The following is a 26,427-nucleotide window of genomic DNA, read 5'->3' as shown; positions in this document are numbered from 1 at the left end:
TCCCCTCAGGCTGCATTTAGATGCTGTCTTGAGTTGAAGGAGAAGGAGTAAGAGGGCAACAGCAGAGCAACAGAGGAAAAGATACCCCAGAGCTGCAGGCCAACCTGAGTGGACACACTGAGAGTCAGATGTGCCTACCTTGCCCAGGCTGTGCTCAAGCAAAGTCAGCTTCTTTGCTATTGAGAGTTCAAGCCCATCAATATCATGCTGCATTTCCTTGTCATTGTGTTGCTGGTAGTTTTCAAATTTAGTTTTGTTAGCCTCTCAGCCCTGCCGCACTTGAACTGTCCTGAAGGCTCTCCCTCTGGAAATGGGAATTCTACTTGTGCAGGTAAGTAATCTAACCAAAAGGAGTTCACATCTTCCCAGAAACTACCTTCTGATACCTGTTCGTTCCATCTTGTATACTTGACATTTGTTTCCGATTTGTCTTTGGATGTGTATATTTGCTTCCTTTTTGTTTTCAATGCATGTTTATTTCCTTATTGGCTGTTAGGACTATAAACATCCTATTGGCTATTAGGACTGACTGTAATAATTCAAACTATTCTGTGTGTGAGTGAATAGGTCTCATTTTTAACTAGTTGAACATAAACCTCTGTCTTGATTCTGATGTGAGGAGTGATTACTTAGTTGATCAGCTTTATATGGGAAATTGGGGAAACAGATGACTTTTTAAAAATTTTGAAACTGTCTCTAAGCCATAAATAAAAAACATCATCCTTTGAATAACTTTGTGTAGGAACTAAGAGGTTGCTAAAAACCAGTGAAAAATGGGGAGGGAATTGGGAACAGATGTAATTCCTTCACTGTGAAAGTTAAGCTAAATTTCAAATTAAACCTCCTTGCATTCTCCCCGACAGCTGTTTCTGAGGCTCTGATGCAGTGCCAGTTTTAGTAACAGGTGCATTGTAACTTTGGGAACTGCTAAGAAATGATAATATGCCACAGCCCCTCTCATATTAAATGAGTTCTTAATTAAGAGGAAGTGGGAATTCTACTGAATGCAAAACAGCAATCCTGAGTAAGAATTTATTTTAATCCTTGGTGGCTCTCCAACCTGTTGCTGAAATAAGGCAGTCATTTCCACTCACTAAAGGGCATAAACTGCCCTAATATTCCTTTCTTGTCATTTTACCCTTTTGAGAAGAGGTCTGGCTCCCCAGAAGAGGTAGATTGAGGGAAACAGTAAATTTCCCAGAAGAGAAAGAGAAGCCTCTGGAAATTAGCACAAAATAATGGGAATAAAGGGAACAGTTCTGAACCAAACTGCTGACATTGGGCTCCTGTCCTGGCTCTCCTGTAAAGGAAATTACATGGATGAGGAGGTCAAGTCTCTGTCACCAGGGAGCACTCACTGGAATGGGTGAGCAGAACCCTAGGGTATTAGAAGGCAGGACTGAGTTCTAATTATCTCTGGGTCCCCAGCACCTGAAACTGTCATAGTTTATACTCAGTAAATTCATGGTTTATACTCAGTAAATTCTTGCTGAATGAATGAGTATCCCTGACTTGATAATGCAAGTCCTAAACAATAAAAACAAAAAAGGAATGACAGGGACTTTCCTGGAGGTCCAGTGGTTATTCTCTAAGCTTCTACTGCAGGGGGCTCAGGTTCCATCCCTAGTCTCATTGGGGAACTAAAATTCCACATGTTGTGCAGTGCAGCAAAAAAAAAAAAAAAAATGACAAAAAGCAAAAATAACCCCATGAGCCGGTGACTCAGCTGTTGGAGGCAGAGCTTTTGAACACAGTTTTTGTCGAGCAGCCTGGACCCTCTTTGGGTTGGGAGAAAGTAATTGGCAAGTGACTACAGCCAGGCATCTGCATGGGATGCAAAAAGAGAGTGGGAACCAGTCAAGAAGCAGAAACTTCAGAGAGAAAAAATAAGATGCAAATGAACCTCTGTACATGGCTTTAGAGTCTCAAGGAACTCGCTGCTAACAAGGGACCTACACCTCGTGCTTCTCACTAGTCCCTGCTGGTGGCTCAAAAGTGCCTTCACTGAGGCTGGTTGAAGAAATAAACCTGAAGCCCAGGATAGAGACAATGAGTTAGGAGGACTGTGTCACAAAATGGAAGGAACCGAGGTTTTAGAGGCAAACATACCTCATTTCAAATCTATGCTACCTAGTTAATACTGGAGCTATAGTGGAATATATTGTAATTCCTTGGTGACTCAGTCAAGTAAAGGATCCATCTGCAATGCAGGAGGCCTCCTGCAGCACAGGTGACCAAGGTTCAATCCCTGGGTCTGGAAGATCCCCTGGAGAAGGAAATGGCAACCCACTGCAGTATTCCTGCCTGGAAAATCCCATGGACAGAGGAGCCTGTGGGCTGCAGTCCATGGGATCGAAACAGTCAGAAATGACTTAATGACTAAACCGCAACTACATAGTGGAATATTGCTGAAAAATTATAATACCCCCTTTCGGAATTGTTGTGGGGATCCCATGGGATAATATGGGAAATGCACTTACCACAGAGGCTGGCAGATTGTGCTTAATAAATATTCTCTTGGCTCCATATCTTGGCTAAATCTCTTTGATCAAATCATTTGAGCACTGCAGTGACATGGCCCAGACCCCATGGAGGGAGGAATGTCTGGATGCCACTTTGTGACTCTGACTCTTTGCTCCTTCATTCCTTGCAAGTCAAAGGCTTAAAGCCTCTACTTGACACTCCATGTCTTACGTTAGCCAATAACTGCCCAGGTCGCACCCTATGCCCATGCATTTCAGAGGATATTATTTCTCCTTTCTAAATAGATATGGTGCCATCATCTATTTTTCCTCTAATTAAATTTTACTTGCCTTATTCCTCACCCTTGGCATTGAGACAGACCATGTGTGGCCAGCCTGACCCAGGAGGAAGAATCCTTCCTGGTTCTGATTCATGTAACTTTATGCCATGTTGTCTTGAATGTGACTATGAGCCTGATAAACCAAGTGGTAACAGAGACGTGGGTTTTCTTTTCATTTCTCCCCTCCCCCATGCCTCCTGCTGCTATTGCTTCTTTTTGTTTTTTCTAATCACTGAGTATTCTGTTAACTTCTGTTTGGGCTACACTACAAAAGGAGAGCAATAAGAAAAAGTGCTGTCAAGTGGCTTTTGAACTTTCAAGCCTATTTTCCTTGGAGAATAAAATTTTTTTTATTAAAATAAAAATAAAATAAAAATTTTCCTTGGAGGAGAAATAGCAATTGAAAAGGAACTTTTCCTGTTTCATGTCTCTGCCTGCATTATTTATATGAACTTTCCTGGCTCAGAGGTTAAAGTGTCTGCCTGCAGTTCGGGAGACCTGGGCTCGATCCCTGGGTGGGGAAGATCCTCTGGAGAAGGAAATGGCAACCCACTCCAGTATTCTTGCCTGAAGAATCCCATGGACGGAGGAGCCTGGTGGGCTACAGTCCACGGGGTCGCAGAGTCGGACACGACTGAGTGACTTGACTTTCACTTTCACTTTCCTGGTAAATAGAGTGACGAAGAAATGCAGGCCAAACCTCAGCACTAGTCAGCCATCTGGGGAGGTCACCTTTAGCAGTAAACAGTGAAATCACTGATTTCAGCACTGGCTAGGGTTTGGTCAGCTTCCCTGTTACGTGCAAACCAGAGTAGTTCCATGATCAAAATCTGGTTTATTTTTTCAGCTAGAGTTATGCAAAAGCTTTTTCAAAAAAAAAAAAAAAACTAACTGCTCAGAAATTACAGGAATGATCTTTTATGAATACCACATGAATAAAACCATCCCCTAAGTCCTTATGGCAGAAAGTGAAGAGGAACTAAAAAGCCTCTTGATGAAAGTGAAAGAGGAGAGTGAAAAAGTTGACTTAAAGCTCAACATTCAGAAAACGAAGATCATGGCATCTGGTCCCAGCACTTCATGGGAAATAGATGGGGAAACAGTGGAAACAGAGGCAGACTTCATTTTTGGGGGGCTCCAAAATCACTGCAGATGGTGATTGCAGCCATGAAATTAAAAGATGCTTACTCTTTGAAAGGAATGTTATGACCAACCTAGATAGCATATTGAAAAGAAGAGACATTACTTTCCCAACAAAGGTCCGTCTAGTCAAGGCTATGGTTTTTCCAGTGGTCATGTATGGATGTGAGAGTTGGAGTATAAAGAAAGCTGAGTGCCGAAGAATTGATGCTTTTGAACTGTGGTGTTGGAGAAGACTCTTGAGAGTCCCTTGGACTACAAGGAGATCCAACCAGTCCATTCTGAAGGAGATCAGCCCTGGGATTTCTTTGGAAGGACTGATGCTAAAGCTGAAACTCCAGTACTTTGGCCACCTCATGTGAAGAGTTGACTCATTGGAAAAGACTCTGATGCTAGGAGGGATTGGGGGCAGGAGGAGAAGGGGATGACAGAGGATGAGATGGCTGGATGGCATCATCAACTCGATGGACATAAGTTTGAGTGAACTCTGGGAGTTGGTGATGGACAGGGAGGCCTGGCGTGCTGCGATTCATGGGGTCGCAAAGAGTTGGACACGACTGAGCGACTGAACTGAATTGAAGTCCTCAGTGGTTCCCGGTCTTTGAAGGGGTAGTAGAGCTTAGTGGTGAAGTCACTCAGTCGTGTCCGACTCTTTGCGACCCCATGGACTATAGCCCACCAGGCTCCTCTGTCCATGGAATTTTCCAGGAAAGAATACTGGAGTGGGGTGCCATTTCCTTCTCTAGGGGCTCTTCTCAACCCAGCGATGGAACCCGGGTCTCCTGCATTTCGGGCAGATGCTTTACCATCTGAGCCACCAGGGAGCTTAGTGGTAAAGAGCTTCAGTTTTGGAGTCTGCCGGCCTGAGTTCAGATCCCAGTTCTGCTGCTTGTGAATTGTGTGTCTCATTGTCCTCACTGTAAAATAAAGATAATTACCCCTTCTTCCCAGGACTATTGTCAGGATTGTGTTAAAACATTTGTTTTCAGTTCTGGCTGCATGTTAGAACCACTAATAGGGTTAGCACCTGGGCAATGTGAGTCAGAGTCTCCTCTGGTGGTGGAATCTGGGCATTTTTTTTTTTTTTTTTTTACCCTCCCTTGGTGCTTCTAACAGGAATAATGGGCAGTCTGGGTTCAGGACCGCTCAGTTGTCACATAACTGAGTAAAGTGCATAAAATGGAGCCTGGCATGTAATGAGCTCTCAGTAAGTCTTGTGTGCATGCATGCCAAGTCACTTCAGTTGTGTTCAACTCTTTGCGACCATAGGCACTGCAGCCCACCAGGCTCCTCTGTCCATGGGATTCTCCAGGCAAGAATACTAGAGTGGGTTGCCATGCCCTCCTTCAGGGTATCTTCCCCACCCAGGGATCAAACCCGTGTCTCTTGGGTCTCCTGCATTGGCAGGCATGTTCTTTACCACCAGTGCTACCTAGGAAGCCCCTCCATAAATCTTAGCTTGTATTAATATTTTTATTGCAGTTAACGTTATTTTATTGGTGGTAATAGTAGTAGTATTCTCTAAAGCTCCAATACTTTGGCCACCTGATATGAAGAACCAACTCATTGGTAAAGATCCTGATGCTGGGTAAGATTGAGGGCAGAAGGAAAAGGCGATGACAGAGGATGAGATGGTTGGATGACATCACCGACTCAATGGACATGAGTTTTAGCAAATTCTGGGAGATAGCGAAGGACAGGGAAGCCTGGCATGCTGCAATCCATGGGATTGCAAAGCATCAGACATGACTGAGCAACTGAACAATGACAACAATTTTTTATAGATATGACTTAGTTTCTTCTATAATAATTAAATTTCTTTTACACATGGAAAAATGCCATGTTGAAAAATTTGCTAATAGTTTTATAGCATTACAATTTGTATTCAAACTAATTTCAACATACATAGCTTGTATTTTTGTGCTCAGAAGAAAAGTTTATTAAAAATACAAAACCATATCAAACTGGTTTGAGTGAGTGCCCCCGTGGAACTGCGGCTCCAGCGATTGTCTTTCTGTGACGTCAACTGATAAAAAATTTTACTGAGTGCAAAGTAAGTCTGCTTGTTAGGCTTCTTGCCAGCAGTCACTTAAACAGCAGCAAAACCAAGCCAGTATGCATTTAAATCTCTTATGTGAATTCATAAGAATTTTCCTATGTTTGGAACCACTTTTTTAAGATTTGTAAAATTGTTGAGGGCATAGAAAGAAATGATAAATTAGTTCTTTAAGTGAATTTACATTTGGGGGCTTGTCGTGGGCTGTCCCTTTTATTTGACATTCAATTTAGAAGTTGGAAGGTGAGAAATATTTGCTTATTTGAATAGAGCAAGTGTTTCCCATCAAAGGTAAATAGATCCGTAATTTGGCTTTAAATTCAAAATCTTACTTTATCATCTACAAATTTGCCTTCATGAAAATCTAGTAACATATTTCCTTATATAGTATAAATGGCTGAGTTTTTTTGTTTGTTTGTTTTACTTTCCTTAACCTCCAAACTCCCTTCCACTTTAAAAAAGTTAAAATGTGGACATATGCTCCCAATACAGTTTTAATTATCACTTACATTAGTTATATACACTATTATTATGAACATTATGAAACACGTTAGAAAACATTTCTAACGTTTTCTTTCCACACAATAATGAACCATCTTACAGTCTCTAAGTGGTACACATCCTACTTGGGAGAGACTGTTTCAGAGAAGTAGTAGAATGATGGAATAAATGTTACATCCTTCTTTATTAGCTCAGCTCCTTTCACTTAAGCATGAAGAGAAAAGCAAAAGGACTGCTAATTATTTTTCAAGTAAAGGGGGGTTATTTATAGTGAATACCTTTTCTCATAGTGTGTAGTTGTAGCAATTAAAATTGATCTCCCCAGTTGGCTAACTTCATGCCCCAGGATCCCTCTTGCATATGGTAGGGTTGCACTGAAATTCTACCTTAAGGGTCAGAAGAGCAGACTACATCCCTACGAATGGACTGGCATTTCGTAAGTTCCAAAGCTCTATGGCCTGCTGGGGTCATAGTATCTTAGAATTTTAAAATAAAAACCGTCTCATCTCCAGCCCATCTCCCCTCCTCTGTCTTGGAGAATTGCTGGGCAGGGATGGTGATGTGCAAGGAAAGGTTCTGCGTCCACTTGGTCCTTCCACTGAATCATTGATGCCTTTGTGGCTTGCTTCCCTCGTGTCCCTTTCCCACTCCAGCACCTCACGTCCCTGTCACCCTGTTTCCTTTCTTCAAAGAGCTTTGGGTGTGAGGGTACAGACTTTAACTAAAAACTAAGGGCAAAAGAAAAACAAAGTCATGGTCACATCCTGATCCAGCACATCAAACAACTAGAACAAAATGTTTTTCATTCTTCTACTTAAAAGTCGTCATTGTTTTATGTGGAAAATACTTAGTTACCAGTTATCTCTCTTAAGTGTGACCCTCCTGCCATGATAGCCACCCCTCTTTTGCTCTCAGTGACCCTTGATCTACATCTGTTTCTCTTATCTTGGCCTCTTTCATCTATTTCAGATGACTTACATCCTTATGTAGAACATTGTAGATATCTTCTTCCCCCAATTCTGTTTTTTTAAAAAATCATATCCTAGGCCTCTGTTTATAAATAATCATTTTAAAACCTTAAATTACTACATAGTACACTGAAGTGTTGTAGTGAAAACAAAATAGATGTTTTTCAGAAGTTCTGGCCACAGATTAAACCAGTCTTTACAATTTTCTTTCCGCAATGGGAGAAGGTTAAGTTTGAGACAGAAGAGGAGATCTTGGAGGCAGGACCCAGGTGTTGGGAATACCATCTGAAGAGGAGACCTTTCCTGAACTCTTGGGCCACGAAGGGGCTGCGGAGTTCTGGGGTTGGAGGAGCCCTTTCTCTGGCCTGGTGGACACAGGTCAGAAATGAGACAGGGCACTGCCATGGAGGAGACCTTCAGAGGTCTGGCCTTAGCCAGCCATTTTAAGGTGGCTTGTTTTTATTTTCTATTAAACCAGTGTGCATGTGTGATCAGTCGTGTCTGACTTTGTGACTCTATGGACTGTAGCCCCCCACGCCCCTCTACCCATGGGATTTTCCAGGGAAGAATGCCAGAGTGAATTGCCATTTCCTCCTCTAGGGGATATTCCTGACCCAGGGGTTGAACCTGAGTCCCCTGCTTTGCAGGCAGATTCTTTACCCCTGAGCCCTCAGGGGAGCCCCTTTCTATTAGTGACTAGTGACTATTAGTCACTAGTTTTCAAAGAAGAGGTTATTAAAAGTCAGAGATTGATCTCACTTGCACTGAGGAAAACAAGAAAAAGGCCAGTCGCACATTTCAGATGAAATGGGAGAATGAGTGCAGGTAGGAGGGACTGTCTTCCATAAGCTCTGTGGCCTCACAGTGTTGTGGGCAGAGTGGGAGGAGAACGGATGAGAGTGCCAATGGGTAAAGCTGAGAGAGGCAGAGTATTGCCCAGTCAGTGTCTACTATTAGGAGAATCAAACAGTTTGGATTACAAAGCAATTACTATGTCTCCTCTCTTATTTTTATCACTGACTTCTAAGTTCTATTGTATTAATTTACTTATATTAACTTTACATAGAAAGACACTTACTCCTTGGAAGGAAAGTTATGACCAACCTAGATAGCATATTCAAAAGCAGAGACATTACTTTGCCAACAAAGGTCCATCTAGTCAAGGCTATGGTTTTTCCATTGGTCATGTATGGATGGGAGAGTTGGACTGTGAAGAAAGCTGAGCGCCAAAGAATTGATGCTTTTGAAGTGTGGTGTTGGAGAAGACTCTTGAGAGTCCCTTGGACTGCAAGGAGATCCAACCAGTCCATTCTGAAGGGGATCAGTCCTGGGATTTCTTTGGAAGGAATGATGCTAAAGCTGAAACTCCAGTACTTTGGCCACCTCATGTGAAGAGTTGACTCATTGGAAAAGACTCTGATGCTGGGAGGGATTGGGGGCAGGAGGAGAAGGGGACGACAGAAGATGAGATGGCTGGATGGCATTACCGACTCGATGGATGTGAATTTGAGTGAACTCTGGGAGTTGGTGATGGACAGGGAGGCCTGGCATGCTGTGATTCATGGAGTCACAAAGAGTCAGACACGACTGAGCGACTGAACTGAACTGAACTTACATATTGTCTCTCAATCCAGACAGTTAAAAAATCAAACATAACACCTCAGATGAAAGGAAACAAAAATTCCTTAACTGGAAAATACATCTTCTAAAATCTGTTCAACATTCTTAATATTTTAGTCACTTTGATTATAGTGGAGAAAAATTGGAGAAGAAATTAGTAACTTTCCAATATATGTAAATTACCTAATCTATTTCAGCAGTTATTTTAATGAAGCAGTTTTGTTTGTTCTGAACAAAAAAAGATTCAACAACTAGCCTGAATAGCTAGAGAACTTTTTCAGAACGTCCAGGCCAGTTTTAAAGAATGTACTTTTCTTCAAGGAATTTCTCAATATTTTTCAAGACACTCTCAAATTCCATAAAACAGCTTAGTGTTAGGTTGTAGTAATAACTCCAAATTTGAGCAATCCTAGAGCTAAGGAACCAGAGAAGGCAATGGCAACCCACTCTAATACTCTTGCCTGGAAAATCCCATGGACGGAGGAGCCTGGTAAGCTGCAGTCCATGGGGTTGCGAAGAGTTGGACACGGCTGAGCGACTTCACTCTCACACATTGGAGAAGGAAATGGCAACCCACTCCAGTGTTCTTGCCTGGAGAATCCCAGGGACAGGGGAGCCTGGTGGGCTGCCGTCTATGGGGTCGCAGAGAGTCGGACACGACTGAAGTGACTCAGCAGCAGCAGAGCTAAGGAACAAAATGTGAGCTTCATTATGTTGTAGTTTCTAATGTTAAAATTAACTTTAAGAAAGAACCAGGAACAAAAATAACAGCAACAACAAAACCTTGACCATCAGAGTGTAATTGTCCCCACTGTTTACTTCTTGCCTCTAGGTCAGTACTTTCATCCAGAATGCTAATACTACTCACCATGAAGACAGTATTATCTGGATATTAGGTGAACCAGGAATAAAGATTTATTTTGTAGACATTCTTTTTTAACAATAATGTTAATAAATATTGGCTTTGTATATTATCACTCCAGGCATGTCCCCAGCTGTCCCAGTTGTTGGGATCCATGATAAGAAGATGACTGAGATCTGGGCCTGGAAGGATGAGTGATGTTTTTGTCAGGTGAGAAGAAGAAAAAATTACTTTAAATAGAAGTGACCTTTATATTTCTTGAAAGGTCTTGCTGTATCAGAAAATATTTTATTTTATATGGCCAATGTTACTAACCTCTGCGGGCAGTTGTAGACTAAAACATAGAAGTATGTTTTTCTTTAGGAGATCTTTTTCCTTAACATCTTCATTCAAAGCTTTCCTTTGATGCTGGAAATTAGTTAATGTGTAGAAATTTCAGTCTCTTTAGCTGAATACAAGGCGGGAATATCTGTTCTCATCACCTCTTGACCTTTCTGAGTCTGGAGTTTGAATTGGTTGTACGCACCTGTCTTCACTGGATTCTCCCAAGCCTAGCCATGCTAATGTCACTCAGTGTCTGGATTTTCCAGGATACTCCCTGGAGTTTGTGTGAGTGTGACAGTGATTCATGGTGTGCACTGATTTATTTGCTAAGCCCCATCCAGTGTAGACTAGATGAAGGCTTTCAGAGGAACACATTACCTGCCTCCTCACTTCAGGGCTGCCTGTCAGGGTGCTATGGATCAGCTTTGTGTGTAGTAAGTAGATCTTATTCATGAGGTGGTTCTTTTTGTGGACGCTTGGTAGCTAGGATACAGACAGCCCTAACAACCTCAGAGCAGCTGTCTTATTCTTTAGCACCTGGCTTGTCAGTTGAGAAATAGTATTTTATTTCATTCGTTTCAATGCTTTTCTAGTTAAAATTTGAAGAATTTGAAGAATCATCTTGATTGATCATCTTTAAACTATCCTTGAATAAATAGGTCAAAGATGGAAGGTTCTTGAATCTCAACACTGTCATAATATGTGACTGCTGACACCAATCCTCTGCATTTTGGGTCCTTCCCTAATGAGGTTTCAAAACATGCCCAGAGGTAGAACCTACTAGGGATCTTTTGGTGTTTCTTTCCTTCTCTCTGAAGCTTACAATTATTCTGTTTACTACAGGAACTTAAATTTTTCTTGGTTTACAAGGAAATTACAAAGGTTACTATCATTAATGGTGCTTTACCCAGTGTGTGGAAATGTATGTCTTTTAAGATTCAACCAACGTTGTTGAGAATTTTAAAAGCGCTAAGTGGATTAAAAGTCATTATGTTTTGGAAAACACATTTGAAACAAATTCTGAAATTTTAATATTTCTTGGCTATTCTAATGAATCATGGCAAAAATTTCATGTAAGAGGGGAAAGAATAAGGTATGTGAAGAAAACTTTCCATTGTGAGCCTCAGCGCATTTAAAAAGCACCCAACAAGGTTCATGTAAGGATAATAGGAGATTGTCTTCCAACATCAAGGTGTTATCTTCTGCAACAGAAAGCTAAACAGAAGCACCTTCTGCATGGATATTCCTCTTTAATGCAGATTATGTTGACACATGTGAAATGACCAGGTTTTTTGCTACTAAAGAGACAGGATAAAGTGCCATTTTCAAACAGAGAATATATTTTAGACAGAGTGAATTTTGGTTGGTGCTTTACACAAGTGGATTGATTTTGTCCCAGGAAAACCTGGAGCTGTTTCAGACAGGTGGTGGTTCCCGTGCCCCACTTGCTTATCACTTTGCATTGTGTGAAGGAATCCTCTCATGCCTGGTCAGTGCACCCTGCCTGGCAGGTCCTGCTAGGCCTCAACTCCTGAAATGGACAAGGTCCAATTATGTAGTTGATATGAGATGCTAATACTTAGCTCACAGGATTGTTGTGAAGACTGAATGAATTTGCGTAAGGTGCTTAGAATCTTGCCTGACACACAGTGTGTTCCTATTAAATATTACCTATTATGCTACCAAACACAGTAAGATAAGGCATATTAGAAACACCTTTGCTTTGTAAGTTTTCTAATACCTATTTCTTCAGATTTTCAACAATTCTTAGAGAAATGTGAAGTTTGTTTCTTGGCATGAGCCAGGTCCTAGCAATCATCTTATCTGGGTGTTCTCTGGTAGAATATGAACAATGGAAGTGGTAACTTAGGAAATAACTAAATTCCAATACTTATTTTCTTTTTGTTTCTGTCTAGAAACACTCAGAATGTAGTACCTATAGGCAAATAATTGTTCAACCTTTCGATGTAGGGAATATTGTTGTAAAGGTAGGAGAAGATAATTGTGTTAGTTATAAATAAGACCAATATCAAATTTTTTACCTTTAATAAATTTTTACAGATTTAATCAATTAGTTAATTTTGAGGACTTCTTTAAAAGAGTTGAGCTTTTTTTGTCTTTTGGGAGAGGTTGTTTGTTTTAGGTTATTATTTTATTTTCCTTATCAAAGCTCATAATGACACGTTATTGATTTGGTATTTGAAGTTTAGAGAAGCAGAGAGCGGAAACCTTTCACAGAAAATAGGGGTTAAGATGGAAAATATCTATTTACGGTTTACCACAAGCTTAGACTTCTTTACAAAAATGAGGCAAACAGGGAAACTATTGAGTTCTATAAGACAGGCAGGATGGGAATTGATATGTTAGATTAGAAAGGATCTTCAAAATCATCTAACTCAACTGCCTCATGTGACAGATGAGAGGTTGAAATCCAGAGAGATGAGGTAACGCATCAGGATCCTAAGAGAACTAGAACTCAGGACCCTCAACTCATTGTACAGAATTTACCAAGAACATGCTGCCCCCCACAACTGATTGTTGAAAGCCCACCAATGTAATGATTTCATTACTTCTTTCTACTGAAAAGTATTAATAGTGTTAATTTGGCTTAGGGAAAGGCCCTTATTAGGTCTCTATATTGAAAGCACTTGGAAAGTAGGACTATGTCCTCATAAATACACCAATACACCAATGCATTAATTTAAATCAACTCAACAAACATGTATTAAACATCAGTTGTGTGTTTGGACTGACAGTGATGACATCACTGACTATGCCCACTATCCTGAGGGGACAGTGAGGTTCCCAGCTTAGAAGGTGAGCTGCAGGGTAGGCTACAGTTTACCTCATGACTTATGGGCTTTTATCAAAACTAACTCTTACAAAATCTGACAAGTGCCTTCAAAACCCTCCTGCAAAGGAAGTAAATATGGCAGATAATGCTAATAAACCCAAGAGGATAATGAGGGAAGAATAGCACTGACCCCTTATTCCTTGTTGACTGCATAAGGGATAACAATGTTTAGATGTGACCAAAAAAAGAGAAACTAACAAGAAGGAAGTCTTGGATTTACACTTATTATCGTTATTATTAGTGATAAATCTTGAAACAAGTGAAAATTTGCCTCAAAACATTAGCTAATGAAGCCATCAAGACAAGCAAGATATTTAGTAATGAGAATCCCGAAGGTAAAAATTAACTTTTTGTGATTTTCACAATTATGTTCAAAATTACAATATGTAAGACTACATTTACTAAACTTACTGATAAAATGTTACAAGGCTTCCTTGAGGTTCTTGACTTTATAGCAAAAATGGTACTTGTTCTTCCTGCTTTCCACTACGGTAAAACATGCCTAAAATAATACATGGAAAACCACATAACAACAGATTTAATGTGTTCTTTTGTCAGCAACTACTACTGAGAGCTTCACAGAAAGCATTACTAAAATTTTAAGAAAAATAATACAGTTTGAGAGTAAACGTGTTTCTGATATATCTCAGGTTATGGTGTTTTCTAGGGACTACTAGTGAACATTTACTGAGAACTCACTACATGTAGGTGGAGAAGGCAATGGCACCCTACTCCAGTACTCTTGCCTAGAGAATCCCATGGATGGAGGAGCCGGTAGGCTGCAGTCCATGGGGTCACTAAGAGTCGGGCACGACTGAAGCGACTTAGCAGCAGCAACAGCAGCACTATATGTAGGGGAAAATTCTAAGGACTTGGCATGAATTTATTTAGTCTTCATAATAATGAAGTAAATACGATTATCATTTCCATTTCCAGGATGAAGGAACCTATGCACAGAGAGGTTAAGCAATGAACTGAAAGTCACACGGCCGTTATAGCTAATAGCAGAGCCAGTAACGAGTCCACATGGGTGTCTCCAGTGCCAGTGATCTTAGCCACATTTGTGTCACCTCTCTACTTCAGCAATGAAGTGTACAAAGAACTGAGATACCTTTTCATAAGCCAGTAAAAGAAACACGCATCAGAGAAGAAATTGTTTTCAGTAATCAAGGACTTCTTGACTTCTTTATATATTAACAAATATATTATGAAAAAAATAGTTCACCTGTACCCAGGGGCAGTAGAGCCGCTGCATTCACTGGAGCATCAACAAAAATTCTTGGGTGAGATAATAGTGGACCCTTGCCGGGAGCAGGAGCTCCACCCATGACAAAGGTCATGAGGAAGGAGGCTCGGCATACGCAAAGGCGGGATCGAGCCTCAGGAGTCCCCCTGGAAATTCTCGAGCATCTACCCCCAAAACCAGAGTTTGCCTACTTTCTGCTTTGTGCTCTCACTTACACCTCTGACTTTATGGGGGGCTGTCCCCCACTACCTCTCTCTGAAAAAAAGATTTAACTTACAGCTCCAGTTAATAAAGTTCCTGGGTGTGATAGTGTTTCAACATACAAACTCCTTTCGAAGTCCTCTAGCCTGCCTGAATAGGTTTTTCCGGTCACATGTGATTGTTCAGAGCCTCCCGACTGTGAGAGGCATGAGATGTTCTAAACCGTCTAAATACAGAGTCCTTTGAACTGTTAAAAGATTGATTAGAAATTGTATTGGTGAAGGGTTTTTCACTTGTTGGGCCAATGTTTGCTGCTAAGTCTCCATATCCCTTACCTGCTGTGTCCCTGGCAGTGTATTGATTAATATGATTGGTGTAAGTAGTAGCTTTAATGTTTGTAACCTGGGACCCTTGAGTTAATTCTTGTTATAGCCCACCATACCTTTGCCCTATAGGAATGCAACTTTATCTAATGCTTTTGGAGGGTGGCGCCTGACTTTAGAATAATCACCTTTAGAGAAAAATAAGTTTCTTAAAATGTTAACAGGCCTCCAGGCCAGAAGATGATGCTAATCACCTAAACTTTTGCATATGATAAGTTTGCAGGAAGAAAGCCTGGCTTACTGCGTGACTCTACCCCTTCCCCCATTATCCTCTATGCATAACTTCAGGTATAAAAACTACTTTGGAAAATAAAGTGCGGGCCTTGTTCACCGAAACTTGGTCTCCCCATGTCGTTCTTTCTCTCACCTTCTGGCTGAATTATTCAGCCTCTTTTCTCCTCTGAATTTCCTCACTGAGCTATCCTTATTTAACCACTCTATATCCTTAATTAACATTTAATTAAGCAATTGTTTCCTGATCCTCGCCGTCGCCGTCCCTGCTTCGAATTCCCTGGATCCACCGGGGCTGGACCCCAGCAGACCCTACAGTAGAGTCTCCACAGTTTTGCAGGGAAACAGGGCAGCAAAAACACTGAAACTGGAATTGCACAAAATGCAGTGGGATGTCACTGATGTCATTACTCCTATAAAAACAAGGCTAAACTAGATTCTTTATAATACTTTGTAGTGAACAGAGAGTAACCATGAAAATGTTAATATTTGCCCTACATGCTTTCTGCAGAGTATCTGGAAGTAAAGCACTTATGACAACAATCAAATATTGCACATTTTTCTTTAAAAAAGAGACAAGTATTAAAAAATTTTTTGTACCTTTTCTGTGATAAGTTGATGTCACAGGTGTGCTACTCAAAAAATAACTAAAACAACAGAAATTTATCCCTCCACGTTAAAGATGACAGTCTAATTGGTGAAAAAGCAATTTGCTGATTGATGAAGAAAGTGGTTTGAAAACTGACGTTGGAAATGTTTTTTTCCATGTGATTTGGTTGTTGAATCAATGTCAGTATGTCATTTATTAAAGACACTCATGTCTGCATTCTTAAAATTACTCCTGTATGCAGAATTTTCCAAACTGTTTTTAAAAACTTCTAAATAAAGGATTTTTCTCCCTTCAGTTCCACTTGCTTAAAATATAAAATGCAACACCTGGTTAGTTTATATTTACTGATTAAAATTACAGGAAGGAAGAAATTTGCTAGTCTAATTCAATAAAATTTGTGAATAGCTGATAGATATAATTAAAAAGGCCTATTCTACGATTTTATAAATACAGCCAGTGAAGCATTTTTTGTATTTGATATAGATATAATTGTGAAATATCCTTTTTGTCTATTACAGTTATCAAAGACTAAATAGCAAAACACAATGAACTTTTAACCAAAATTTTGAATTCCTATATCATATTTACCCTGGAGGAGGGCATGGCAGCCCACTCCAGTATTCTTGCCTGGAGAATCCCCATGGACAGAGTAGCCTGGTGGGCTACAGTCCATGGAGTCACAAAGAGTTGGACACAACCGAGTGACTAAATACATATCATATTTAATTTTTTTCAGTAGATGCAAATGAATCAGAAAGTGACGCATACTCTCAATTTACAACATGCAGAAGGACTTTTGGGACTGTGCAACATCCCCAGTTGGAAATGTCCCGCAGAAAATAGAAAATATAAGGGGAAAACTCAGAGAACAGGTCAAGGTGGTGACTTCTAAGTCGTGCTGTGTGTGTGTGTAACATCTGGAAAAACTTCTGATGCTTTAATGTTAAGGGAATGCATTTTAGTCTGGTAGCATCAATCTTTAAATAAAATTGAGCATAGTTTATGCTGATGAGCTGAGGGATAAGCCTGCTTACTTAAGATGAACAATTACCTATAGCATAAGAACCTTCTAACAGTGTTCACTGTTCTTCAAAACGGCATTATTTTTAAAAATATTTATCTATTTATTTGGCCTTGCCAGGTCTTAGTTGCAGCACATGGGATCTTCAGTCTTTGCTGCGGCATATAGGGTCTTTAATTGCAGCATGTGGGATCAACTTCTCTGACCAGAGACTGAACCTGGACCCCCTGCATTACAAGCAGAGTCTTAACCACTGGACCAGCAGGAAAGTCCCTCAAACTGCATTATCATTAGTTTTTGTAAAAAGTTATACTGAGCTGTGGTATTAGCAGAGTGATAATGGAACAGACTAGAAAGTCCAGAGAGAGACTTACATAAAAATAGTAATTTGATCTTTGACAAAGATGCCAAAGCAATTCAACAGAAAAAGGATAGTCTTTTCAACACAAAGTTGAATTTATTAGACATCTACAAGCAAAATAATTAACCTCAACCTAAACTGCACACCTTATACAAAGGTTAACTCAAAATGGATCATAGCTCTAAATTAAGATGTAAAAGTTTAAAGCTTTTAGAAGAAAACAGAAATCTTTATGTCCTGGAATTGAGAGGTCTTAGAAATGACACACCAAAGGCATAATATACAAAGGAAAAATTTTGTCAAATTGTATCTCATCAAAACGAAAACTTCTGCTCTACAAAAGGCAATGTCCAGAGGATGAAAACACATGTCATGTGCTGGGAGAAAACAGTTGCAAAGCATGTGTCTGACAGAGGGGGGTTCCCAGGTGGCTTGGTAAAGAATCTGCCTGCCAATGCAGGAGACACAAGAAACTCAGGTTTGATTCCTTAGTCAGGAAGATCCCCTGGAGCAGGAAATGGCAACCCACTCCAGTATTCTTGCATGGAAAATTCCATGGACAGAGGAACCTGGTGGGCTGGACATGACTGAGTGACTGAGCACACACACACACATCTGACAAAGGGCTTGTATTTAACATATATAAAAAAAAAACCTTTCAAATTCAATAATAATAAATAATATAATTAAAAATGAGCAAAAGATTTAAACAGATATATTCACCAAAAGGATATAAGGATGATAAATAAGTCCGTGAAAAGATATTCACCATTGTTAATTATTTCAGGCTGAATAGGGACCCCCAAATATATCTATGTTTTAATTCCTGGAACTTGTGAATGTGACCTTACATCCCAAAAGGGACATCACAAACGTGATCTTGAGATAGGGTAATTATTCTGGACTTTTAGGTGGATCCCAAATGTACTCACCAGCATCCTTATGAGAGGGAGGCCAGAATGTCAGAGGAGGAGGAAGATGATAGAAACAGCTGCTGCTGCTGCTAAGTCACTTCAGTCGTGTCCGACTCTGTGTGAGGCGGACAGCAGCCCACCAAGCTCCCCCGTCCCTGGGATTCTCCAGGCAAGAACACTGGAGTGGGTTGCCATTTCCTTCTCCAATGCATGGAAGTGAAAAGTGAAAGGGAAGTCGCTCAGTCGTGTCCGACTCTTAGCAACCCCATGGACTGCAGCCCACCAGGCTCTCCGTCCATGGGATTTTTCAGGCAAGAGTACTGGAGTGGGGTGCCATCGCCTTCTCCAGATAGAAACAGAGAGACATTCAAAGATGATACACCAGTGGAATTGAAGATGGAGAAAGGGGCCATGAATGCACGGATTACATTATATATGGGTTGCAATATATTATAGAATTAGGTATAAAAATATCCAGATGATATAGAATCCACTGAAAGGACCCACTTTCTAATTAGTTCTTAGAACACAGATGGATGCAGAGGTCCCAGCCTTTTGGTGAGATGCCTAGAACATGTGACCCAAAGTGGGTGTCTGGACAGATACGAACTACAAGACACTCAACAATGAATTCCTGATGAATTCAGTTCAGGATAAGCATGATATTTAAAAGTTAAACTCTGGGCGAACCCGCCGCTTCCGGCCGAAGAACACGATGCAAGGGGAGCCAAACCCAAGTGCTTCACTTTAAAAAAAAAAAAAAAAAAAGTAAACTCTGTGATCAGAAAGACATGGCTTTAAATCTCCAGTTGTTATTGATTGGACATGTGACTTGTAGCAAGCTCTAAACTTCAGTTTCTTCTTTTGTAAAATGAAGATGCCAAGAGCACCTACTTCCTAACATTACACAGTGAAACCAAATACTGTGTTTAATGTGCTACCCAGAGGTAACACTCAAGAGGTTGGCTCTTACTATTATGGTAACAGGCATCACCCACCCTCTTGGAGAATCAAAGTGTATGATAGCACAGGAAAGACTGAGCAACTCTGTTGAACAAATTTAATTTTGTGGAACTTACTAGCCTCAGTTACTGTCTTGAGGACCTGGCGATGGGTTCTCTTTAGCTGATAATTAGCAAGTGGTTGAGGGTCAGGAAGGGGCTATTTTTTGCTTCAGGTGATTTTTACCACCATTCAGGGTCTAGAGTGGCAATCTTCACATTTTTCAGAGCTTTTCTTACAGACTTAAGGTTTTGTAACTGAGCAGGACCCAATGGGACCTTCCTGCAACAGACCCCTCCTCCCCCTTACCCACTGCTTCAGCTCCTCTCTGAAGTACCTACATAACAGATTTGATGCACTTTTCCTGAGTTGTTTTACAGGTATTAATCCCCCCCCACCAAATGGAAGTAATTAACTATTTGATGACCATGAGCACATAGCCCTCCCGACACACACCTATTGGTGCCTAAAGGACTGATATTGTTAACCCCTGGGGCACTGTCCGGTTACCTCGCCAATCAGAGAATTGTGTGTGAGCTTATCTCACAGTCTGGGACACCCCCCCCCCCCGCCCCCCTTCTATTATAAATGCTTTGCAGAAAGCCATCTGGAGTACAGGGCTTTTGAGCACTAGCTGTTCCAGGCTTTGTATGGCTTCCTACAATAAACACTGTGCTGTCCTTCACCACAACCTGGTATCAGCAGCTGGGCCTCACTGCACACAGGCAAGCAGACCCAAGTTTGGTTTGGTAACAATTTAAGTTCACATTTCTTTTCTCACCTTCCTAGATGTGGTATTATTTTCTAAAAAATTTTATTGAAGTACAGCTGATTTTCAGTGTTGTGTTAATTTCTGCTGTACAACAGTGATTCAATTATACATATATATTTATAGTCTCTTCCATTATGGTTTATCACAGGATAATTCCCCATGCTGTGTAGTTTGACCTTATTGTTTATCCATCCTATATATAATAGTTTGCGTCTGCTAATCCTGAACTCCCAATCCTTCCCTCTCCACCCCTCCCTCCACACCCCGCCTTGGCAACAAGTCTGTTCTCTGGGTCTGAGGGTCTGTTTCGTAGTTATGTTCATTTGTACTGGATTTTAGATTTCACATATAAGTGGTACCTTTCTCTCCTTCTTACTTTGCTTACTATGCTAATCTCTAGGTCCCACCGTGTTGCTGCAGATGGCATTAGTTCACTCTTTTTACGGCTGAGTATATCCCATTGTATGTGTGTACCACATCTTTATTCATTCATCTGTTAACGGACATTCCACATCTTGGCTATTGTGAGTAGTGCTGCTATGAATATATGGGTACATGAATCTTCTTGAATTATGGTTTTCTCTGCGTATATGCCCAAGAGTGGGATTTCAGGATCATATGATAATTTTATGTTTAGTTTTCTGAGGGCCCTCCATACTCTTGCCATAGTGGCAGCATCAATTTACATTCCCACTAACAGTGTAGGAGGGTTCCCTTTTTTCTATACTCTCTCCAGTATTTGTTATTTGTAGACTTTTTAATGATGGCCATTCTGACGGGTATGAAGTGACATCTTCTTCTTTCCTACTTACTTTGCTTTTCTCTAATAATTAGCGATGATGAGCATCTTTTCTTGTGCCTATTGGCCATCTGTATTTCTTCTTTGGAGAAATGTCTATTCAGGTCTTCTGCCCATTTTTTGATTGGGTTGTCTGGGTATTTTTTGTTATTGAGTTGTATGAGCTGTTTTTATTCAATGTATTACTTCTGAGTCAGCCAGCTTCTCTCTCACCTGTCCTGAGTTTTGACCCTAATGAATAAGTTGAGAAGTAAGCTGTGATTTCCCAAAAAGTAAATGTATACCCTTTTAAGTCCTGTAATTGAAAAAAGATGAGGATAGACTTTTAGAGTGAAGTAAAACTTTTGCACTTCATAAGACACAGATAATATTCAAGTCAGCTCCTTGCTGGGGAGAAACAAATCACTCCTATCGGGAGCTTAGGCAGGAGCAGGTGAGGAGGCATCAGGCTTTTTTGCACCAGACCCATCAGTTTAACTGGAGAAGGCAATGGCACCCCACTCCAGTACTCTTGCCTGGAAAAATCCCATGGACAGAGGAGCCTGGTAGGTTGCAGTCCATGGGGTCGTTAAGAGTCGGACATGGCTGAGCGACTTCACTTTCACTTTTTACTTTCATGCATTGGAGAAGGAAATGGCAACCCACTCCAGTATTCTTGCCTGGAGAATCCCAGGGACTGGGGAGCCTGGTGGGCTGCTGTCTCTGGGGTGGCACAGAGTCAGACACAACTGAAGCGACTTAGCAGCAGCAGCAGCAGTTTAAATCTACATTCTTTTCTCAGGGTGTCATTGAATCCTGCAGATCCAGAGCTCTATTTTCTCTTTTGTCCTGTGAGCCTTCTTCAATCTGTCTCCAGAGAGCAGGAAACCTGTGGTGTTGAGGGCAGGTGACCGTGTGGGCCTGAGAAGACTAAGGTGTCTTGCTAGTATGCTTGCCAGTATCCTTGATGTGTTCACTTGGTCCCATGAGCTTTTGCCCCCAAGGCCCAAAGTAGACAGTTGATTCCTCTTCTCATTTACCTGGGTGGGGCCACTCTCCCAAACTCGGAGCAGATGAAGAGGTGCTGGTTGTGCAATATTGCTGCCCACCCACCCACCCCAACCCTTTCAATCAAAAGCCCGCTTTTTGTGTTTAACCTCTGTGGTATGGAAGCCCCAGATTGTCGATGTGCTCCAAACATCCTGGACTCCTTTCTAATTCCTGATGATCCCCTACTAATCCCCAGGTTGAGAAGTCAGAGTTTCCATTTGATTTGCTGGGACCTGTTTGCTGTCTTTAGGTTTGTGTTGCTTAGAAGTGATTTCCTATGCACTTTGTTCTCACTGAACTGCACCCAAAATAAACGCTGTAGGCTTTGACATGGGAGAATTTACTTGTTCAAACATGCACACCCTGCTGACACATCCACAGATTGTACCACACAGTCTTAAAAACCACTAACGTATTTATCATTTCCAGCATAGCACAGACTAATGACTATTTCACCAGGACTAATCTTTTAACTTTCTTTTAAATCATATTATAATTCATTTGTACAATACTCAGCCTAGGCTCTGGTTTACACACAACGATGCTGACAGTATAGGAGCGGCATTTGGAGGGGACCAGAATTAAAATCAGTTACTTGAGTAAAATGAAGCTTGTGATGTCTTGACTCATGACAGCCCAGAGCGAGGCAGGACAGAGTGCTGGATTGGGAAGATAGTACCTGAGTTATCTAAATCTAACTCTGCCACCAACTGTTGGTGGGACTTTGGGAAGCATCATCGAATTTCTCATCTGAACTAGATCTATGATTTCCACATTCAGTAGGATAAAAGAATCACCTGGATTATCTGTTCAAAAAACAGATTCCTAGTCCTCAGCCCAAACTTACTGAATTGGAATCTCCAGGGAAGTGATCACACAACACCCTGTGTGATTCTTTTGAACGATTTTGGGAAACACCGAGGTAGGTCATGTCTAGGTCTTCTAGTTCTGAGAGCTAGGATGAAGCCCTGGATGCTAGAATTCACCATGAATGAGAAAAATCTTAAGATAATATTTGTTGTATTTAGTATTTTTATAAATATTTTTTAAAAGCTGTTAAAGTTAATGCTATGGTTTGTTTTATGGATTTCAATGTTTTTCAGATTTCTTTTTTTCTCTTTGATTCATCAAATGTAGTGTATGGCCTATATAGCCCATGTTGTTATATTAAGGGCAAAGGAGATCAGGATGTAAAAGTTCATTATTATTATTGCTAGTAAAATAACTACCATAGGATAGATTCTGCTTTTATTAATTTGATTGGTCTGCTAGTTTCTTTGACTTTGTTCCTATTGGTGGAAATATTAAAACAGAATGGAGTCACCCTGGCAGGGCAGTGAGAATATGTTGGAATTCTTTCCTAATTCCCTACTCATCTTTGTGGTTACCTGGTATTGTTATCTAAAGGCAGAGTGGAAGAAGCCTCCCCAACCTCAGTCAGGAAAGATCAAGAAAACCAACCTTTTCTAACCCTGGCTGCAGGGATTGAAATTGTCCCCTGTCTTAGAGCATCACAGGTAAGCTCTGTGTGAAGTCAGCTAGAATTTCTGCTGAAATTTCCAGAGAAAGGTATCAGATTCCCAAGCAGGTATTGAGTACTTGGGAGTCAGAATGGGTAGATGGTCATCACCTAGAACAGAACAGGGTCTCAGGTATGGGGTTAGGATACAGGGCAAGGCCTTGTAGAAATTAAGGTGTCCAGGGAGGTCCACTACTCAGATTTGGCAAATAAAAATATAGGCTACTCAGTTACTTGAGTTTTGAATTTCAGGTAAGCAGGGAACAATTATTAAAGGTAAAGGATGTCCCATGCAGTATATATGCAATTTGAATTTAATTGGGAGTCCTAAATTTTATGTGGCAATGTTAGCAGGAACAAACTATTTCAGAGCTTTCATGGATGGCATTTCAGTTTTTCCTGCTTCTACCTAGGACTTCTAGGTTTCACCATCTTCTTCTCTGTCTGTAACCTGGAGGCTCTATTCATAAGGTAAGACTAGAGGAGGGAGGGAGAAGGCAATGGCACCCCACTCCAGTACTCTTGCCTGCAAAATCCAATGGATGGAGGAGCCTGGTGGGCTGCAGTCCATGGGGTTGCTAATAGTCGGACATGACTGAGCGACTTCACCTTCACTTTTCACTTTCATGCATTGGAGAAGGAAATGACAACCCACTCCAGTGTTATTGCCTGGAGAATCCCAGGGACGGGGGAGCCTGGTGGGCTGCCATCTATGGAGTCGCACAGAGTCGGACACGACTGAAGTGACTTTGCAGAGGAGGGAGAGATCCATTCCCAAACAGTAATATCTGCAATTTTATTTCTAATTTACATAACTAGATTTGACACTCATACAGACCCTCTGTATAATAGAATACAGTAGGTGGTTTCTTTTTGAACATATAATATTCCTAAGCCATGAAGTGTCTTTCTCTTCAAACAGTTGTTTTTCTTTTCATAATTTGGCAACATTCATTTCTTACAATCAATTTGTGGAGATGATTTACAGAATTACAGGAATTGTGAACATCTACAGGAATTCTTTATCCTCTAAACAATGATATTTATTTAAAGTATAAAATCAGGGACTTAAAAATTAATTCTTCTTGTGTTATTTGTCATGGGGAAGTATTTTGTCTAAATCGGACAAAAAAGCATTGAAAATACACTGGTTTCTTCCTATGCAGGTCTTGTGCCCTTTTTAATTTTTTCCCATGGAAATAGTATCTGTAGGATTGATTTGGAAGGAATGAATTATGAACAATTGGTGGCAGATGCTGGCATCTCAGTGATCATGGATTTTCATTACAATGAAGAAAGAATCTATTGGGTTGATCTACAAAGACAACTCTTGCAAAGAGTTCATTTGAATGGCAGAAGGCAAGAGGTAAAGTACCATTTCCTGTGTCATTTGAGGGATTTTTGAATGGGCTGTCAAAAATGATAAAGCAAAATTTGTAACATTCATATAAATGAAAATTATTACAATGCAGATATGCATCCAGCACATGTAGGTATTTAATCTGCATCTGTGCTGTCACATTATTGAACATGCCCATGAATGTGGCATTGATATTCAGAAGTCCCCAAAGGAGAAAGTGAGGATGTCAATGTAATTTCAGAAAGATGTAAGTTTAATAAGCCAGATCACCTTTTTATGATTAAGACAGATTATTTATTTTATCATCATTTTCTATTCTAGTGGTCCTCAGGTGGTGGCAATTTTGCCTCCAGGGGACCTTTGGCAATGTCTAGAAACATTTTGGTTGTCACAACTAGAATGGGGAGAAGAGAGAATGTGTTAGAGGCCAGGGGCACTGCCAACCATCCTACAATATATAGGACAGTCCCCCAAACCGAGAATTATCAGGCCCTAAACATCAGTTCTGTTGAGGTTGAGAAGCCCTGTTTTATCTGTTTAAAATCTGTCATGGGTTTTTGCACCTGAAATTTAGGAAGAAATTTTTTTTCTTCTCAAGGTGTTTGCATGCTGGAAAAAAAAAATAAAGCAGGTGATATAGCAAAATATTTTGGTTCAAGCACTTTTCTTTAATCTTTCTTCTTAATTAGTAAAACCCTTAAATGAGTCCTAATAGAAATGTTTTCTCCTGGAAAGTGAATTGTAGAGAGCAGGTAGCTTCACGTTCAGTATTTATACCCAACACAAAGTACCCACTTTTGCTTTTGTGCTTTTGTTTAATTTTTGTTTTTAAGCAAAATTTTCACCCCCCTAAAGCCTTCAATTAGGTGATAATTTGTTTTATCACATCTCTAATACTTGCTAATCTCACTTTTAACAAAAATGGCTACTCATTACTCTCCAGCCATCTGTAGACTAGCTTCAAAATCTTGAGTTTAAGAATCTGGAGGGTTTACTGTCAGAGAACTGGAAAAAAGCATTAGATAGTTGGGAATTTGTGGCAAATCATTAGGAACAGATTGGCCTGAAGCCTAAAATCCACTCGTATCAGTCCCTCCTTTGGGTTAAAACATTGCTTATAGAAGATAACCATTAAAAAGCAAACAGTTTACCTGCATGAATTAATATATTAGCAATTGATTAAATGGATTGGCTAGATTACTTTGTATGAGATGTAGGAATAGCACAGATTCTGGAGACTGATTTCTGCCCAACTCTGTGTTCAGTGACTTCATGTTGGTAGCTGAAAACCACAGATTGTGGGACTATTTCCACCACGGAAATTTGCTGTGGTGCAAACCAGGTCTTCCTCCCATCTCTCACCCTCCACCCTGTTAAAGGACTGGTTTACTTGCACAGCCTGAAATTAGAAGAGGTTTAGTTAAGTTGTTTTTATCATGAGAAAGCATAAAGAAAAGCCCTGCTATGAGGATCCTGGGGTCATAGCTGGAAGGGTGAGGACTTGTAGAAAGAGCAGGACCTGGTGGAGGAGGTGCTAGAAGAAAAGTGGGGGCCCCAACGTGAAATCCACTTCATGACCCTATGCACAACCTCCAAGGCAGTCTTGCTAGAATTTAGCAAAGCTTGAAATTGGATTCAGGTGAGAATCTGGGAAATTCCACTGGCAAATGGAATTGAATAAACTGGAGAATTCCATGGACGGAGGAGCCTGGTAGGCTGCAGTCCATGGGGTCGCTAAGAGTTGGATACGACTGAGCAACTTCACTTTCACTTTTTACTTTCACGCATCGGAGGAGGAAATGGCAACTCACTCCAGTGTTCTTGCCTGGAGAATCCCAGGGACGGCGGGGC

The 26,427-nt window shown here is 40.6% G+C and overlaps 1 protein-coding gene across 1 annotated transcript in view; it reads left to right on the top strand.

Moving 5' to 3' along the window:
- Window positions 1–204: 204 nt before the first annotated feature.
- EGF (epidermal growth factor) overlaps window positions 205–26,427 on the top strand; it is a 103,587-nt gene continuing 77,364 nt past the window's right edge. Inside the window, 2 exon segments of the mRNA XM_059887707.1 lie at window positions 205–331; window positions 24,383–24,582. Of these exon segments, the coding sequence (XP_059743690.1) occupies window positions 205–331; window positions 24,383–24,582 (327 nt within the window).

This window comes from Bos taurus, chromosome 6, assembly GCF_002263795.3.
Source record: "Bos taurus isolate L1 Dominette 01449 registration number 42190680 breed Hereford chromosome 6, ARS-UCD2.0, whole genome shotgun sequence".
Lineage (NCBI taxonomy): Eukaryota > Metazoa > Chordata > Mammalia > Artiodactyla > Bovidae > Bos > Bos taurus.
This window is presented reverse-complemented; position numbering and strand designations above follow the sequence as displayed.